The 3,395-nt window shown below is 46.3% G+C and overlaps 2 protein-coding genes across 3 annotated transcripts in view; one reads left to right on the top strand and one right to left on the bottom strand.

Annotated features, from left to right (window-relative positions):
* Positions 1 to 306, bottom strand: part of ankrd22 (ankyrin repeat domain 22) — a 2,565-nt gene extending 2,259 nt beyond the window's left edge. The window contains exon 1 of the mRNA XM_037980893.1: positions 246 to 306. Within this exon, the coding sequence (XP_037836821.1) occupies positions 246 to 266 (21 nt within the window). The 5' untranslated portion in view covers positions 267 to 306. The remainder of the gene's footprint in view (positions 1 to 245) is intronic.
* A 771-nt stretch (positions 307 to 1,077) lies between these two features.
* Positions 1,078 to 3,395, top strand: part of stambpl1 (STAM binding protein-like 1) — a 13,289-nt gene continuing 10,971 nt past the window's right edge. For both annotated transcript variants that reach the window (XM_017440749.3, XM_017440750.3), the window contains exon 1: positions 1,078 to 1,348. The gene's annotated coding sequence lies outside the window, so the exon portion shown is untranslated. The remainder of the gene's footprint in view (positions 1,349 to 3,395) is intronic.

Here is a 3,395-nt window from a genome sequence, read left to right on the forward strand (position 1 = left end):
TACTCTCTTAGTATTCTCGGTAATATTCACTCCAGGTGTTTACAGTGTTTCAGGGAATCTGCTTGATATTCGGAGAATTCCCAGTCGACCCTCTCGCCTCGTGAAACACCTGTAAACCAGCTGAAATCAGGTGCGCGCGGCACGGACACAGAGCGGAAGTGCTTTAATGTCCTTTCAGAATAAACGAGGTGAAACCAGCGGACTGTCGGTTTGTTTGGGTCAGAAAACTAAAAGTTTCCTCTTACCTGCGAGTAAACCAGCCCCATGACGGCACCGACACACCTGGGCACGTGAGCGAGAGTACTTCTGGTAAACCTTATCAAAATAAAAGCCTCCTATATAATGTTTTCTTTCCGATTTGATTACTGACGGAACTCACCCTTAGAGATAACGTTTTCTGACTTGGTGACTGTAATGATGATTAATCCTGCACATCAGTTTGTTTCTCTATGTTAACTGAATGCCTTTATTTTGTAACCTCATCTGTCCTACTTCCTGTTTGTTGCCAGCTGGAGGTTAAATGTACAGGTGTTGGCAGGTAAACAGGAGAGTCATGGAACACGGTGAGCTTCATCAGCAACACACAAACACTGATAGACAACAATAACCACAGTTTCTTAGATGCTCAGTCTCCGCTGGTTACAGCTGATCCCCTGTCATTAACTCACCTGTCCAGCAGGGGGAGACACAGCCCTCATCTGCAGACTCACCTGGGCTCACCTGTTCATGTTTCTGACAGAGTTTTAATCTGAAAGCATCAGCGTTTCAGCTGTTTGTGACATTCTGTTGGTCTGTTCAACACATCTAACTTTTTTTGTTGAATTTTTGAGACACAATGAACAAAAACACCTGCAGGAAAAGCAAAGACGTCCTACAAACAGAAAACAATAAAACAATTATGAAAAGCAAAACAGAAAAATAAATTCATAAAAACAAAAAGATAAAAAATAAAAGCTCGATTCTGGGGTTCCGATAAATTAAAGTTGAGAAGAAACTGATTAGAAACGAATCAAATCTCTGAAGATCTGTCAGAGTGACACATCTTCTCATGTTTAGCTGAGGAAGCAGCTGGGCACATGCGTAGTGTGACACCGGAAGGTAGTGGCTCATCTGGGGCCAGAGACGATCTTTGCGGCCACCATCAGCTGTCAGTTGGGATTTGAAGGTCCGTCCGAACCTTTCAGACCGGTTCCGTCTGGTTCTGTTACAGCTGCCGAACCCCAGGCTCATCGAGCCGGTTCCACGTCCTCTCCGGAACCAGATCTGAGTTCACCACCCGCCTTTGGGCTCCACGCGTGGCCACGGGATGCGGACTGGACTGAAGAACGACCAGCATCAGCATCAACAGGTAAACCCGTCCGAACCGGAACTGAAGCTTTCCTCTGCCGAACCTCCGGTCCAAGTCCGGTAGAACTGAGTCCGTCTGAGCTGGTTCCGTTCGGTTTTCTGAGCTGGTTTTACTGGTTTCACCTGAAATTAACCCTTTAATTTCAGTAAAGGAGCAGTTCAGCTATTTTTTGTGACAGTTCTCGATCAAGTGATGATCAATAACATCTTGATTCTTCTTACATCACGGTTCGTTTTTTCGGTCTATGGAGACTCGCAGTCAAAGGAGATGATTCCAGGTGGTTCCAGGTGGTTCCAGGTGGTTCCAGGATGGTCCTGGATGATCCTGGATTGTTCCAGATGTTTGGGACCAAACAAACAGCTGCTCGTCCTGTAAAGTTTCAGAATTATTAAACTCTTAAATCAGTTTCTTCTGATCAGATTCACTAAAACAAATTGATGTGATTTGATATTTCTGACACTTTATTGTGAAGGAGCTTTTAGCTTTTATTCTGAAGCCTTTAAAGTGCAGCTGAAGAATTGGCTCCTGTTCCACCTGCAGCTGATTTAAGGGTTTCTCTGGGTTTCCCTTTGAAGGGGAAATTAAAGGCAGAACATTTGATGATCTCCTCTCTGATATAGGAGGATATATTCACAGTAACATTAATGTCATTAAAGGTTTTAGGGAAACATTCTCTTAAAGAAAAGCCTTAAAGTTGACCTGTAGAATCAGCTGATTTAAACTGATTTCAGTGGAGACGATGGATGTTTCCAGGAACAAACTGCTCAAAGCTCCTCAGTGACCCTGAACGCCTCGTTAGCTGCTGTTGTTGTTGTTGTTGTTGTTCTTGTGAGCGTTTGTTTAGTTTTCAGGTAGAACAACAGATCAGTGACCAAAGCTGAGCAGCAAATCATCGACTGACTTCAGCAACTTTTACAACAAAATAAAATTTTAAACTCAGTTTCAGAAATAAAATGGGAGTAATTTGAAGTTTAAAGACTCCTGCTGAACTTCCTGTTTCAATCTGGGTCAAAGGAAACGCAGCTGGAACCGATCCGGGTCTGACTGGTCAGACCACATTCTGAGATCTGATCCCAGCAGGTGTGAGTGGACCCTGTCACACCTGAGGGGTGAACACAGTGGGCGGAGCTTAGCGTAGGTTCAGTTCAAAGCTGATAGGTGGAGTTTTGTTTTAGTTTTCACTTTAAATAAAGTTTGTTTTCAGGTTGATTTTATTCTGAAATAAAAACTTTAAATCAACTTCAAATTAAATAAAAATAACATTTTTAAACAAGGTGATTATAGGTCAAATTTATTCTAAAACTCAGTTAAGTGCAGGTCTGTTTCTGGTTGTTTTAGATCGAAGTTTCAGTCGAGTCAAATGGAAAAAATATGACTTTATCATTAATTGAGGGAGATTTCAGGTTGTTTTCAGATAATTTCTTATTCGTTTTACTTTAAGTTGATTGATTGATTTCTGCTTCAGTGAAGTCAGAGGAGGAGAATCAGGTGATTTTTAGCATCCTGATATTTGCTTCTTGCAGAAATCTCAAAAACCTGAGATGTAAACCTTCAACGTGTCAGAAACAAGGAGTCCAGGGTCACATGACCAGGCAGCCGGGGTCACGAGACCAGGCAGCCGGGGTCACGAGACCAGGCGGCCGGGGTCACATGACCAGGCAGCCGGGGTCACGAGACCAGGCGGCCGGGGTCACGAGACCAGGCGGCCGGGGTCACATGACCAGGTGGCCGGGGTCACGTTACCAGGCGGCCGGGGTCACGGTACTAGGCGGCCGGGGTCACGTTACCAGGCGGCCGGGGTCACGTTACCAGGCGGCCGGGGTCACATGACCAGGCGGCCGGGGTCATATGACCAGGCGGCCGGGGTCACGTTACCAGGCGGCCGGGGTCACGTGACCAGGCGGCCGGGGTCACATGACCAGGCGGCCGGGGTCACGTTACCAGGCAGCCGGGGTCACATGACCAGGCGGCCGGGGTCACGTTACCAGGCAGCCGGGGTCACATGACCAGGCGGCCGGGGTCACGAGACCAGGCGGCCGGGGTCACG

This window comes from Kryptolebias marmoratus, linkage group LG17 (genome assembly GCF_001649575.2).
Source record: "Kryptolebias marmoratus isolate JLee-2015 linkage group LG17, ASM164957v2, whole genome shotgun sequence".
Taxonomy (NCBI): domain Eukaryota; kingdom Metazoa; phylum Chordata; class Actinopteri; order Cyprinodontiformes; family Rivulidae; genus Kryptolebias; species Kryptolebias marmoratus.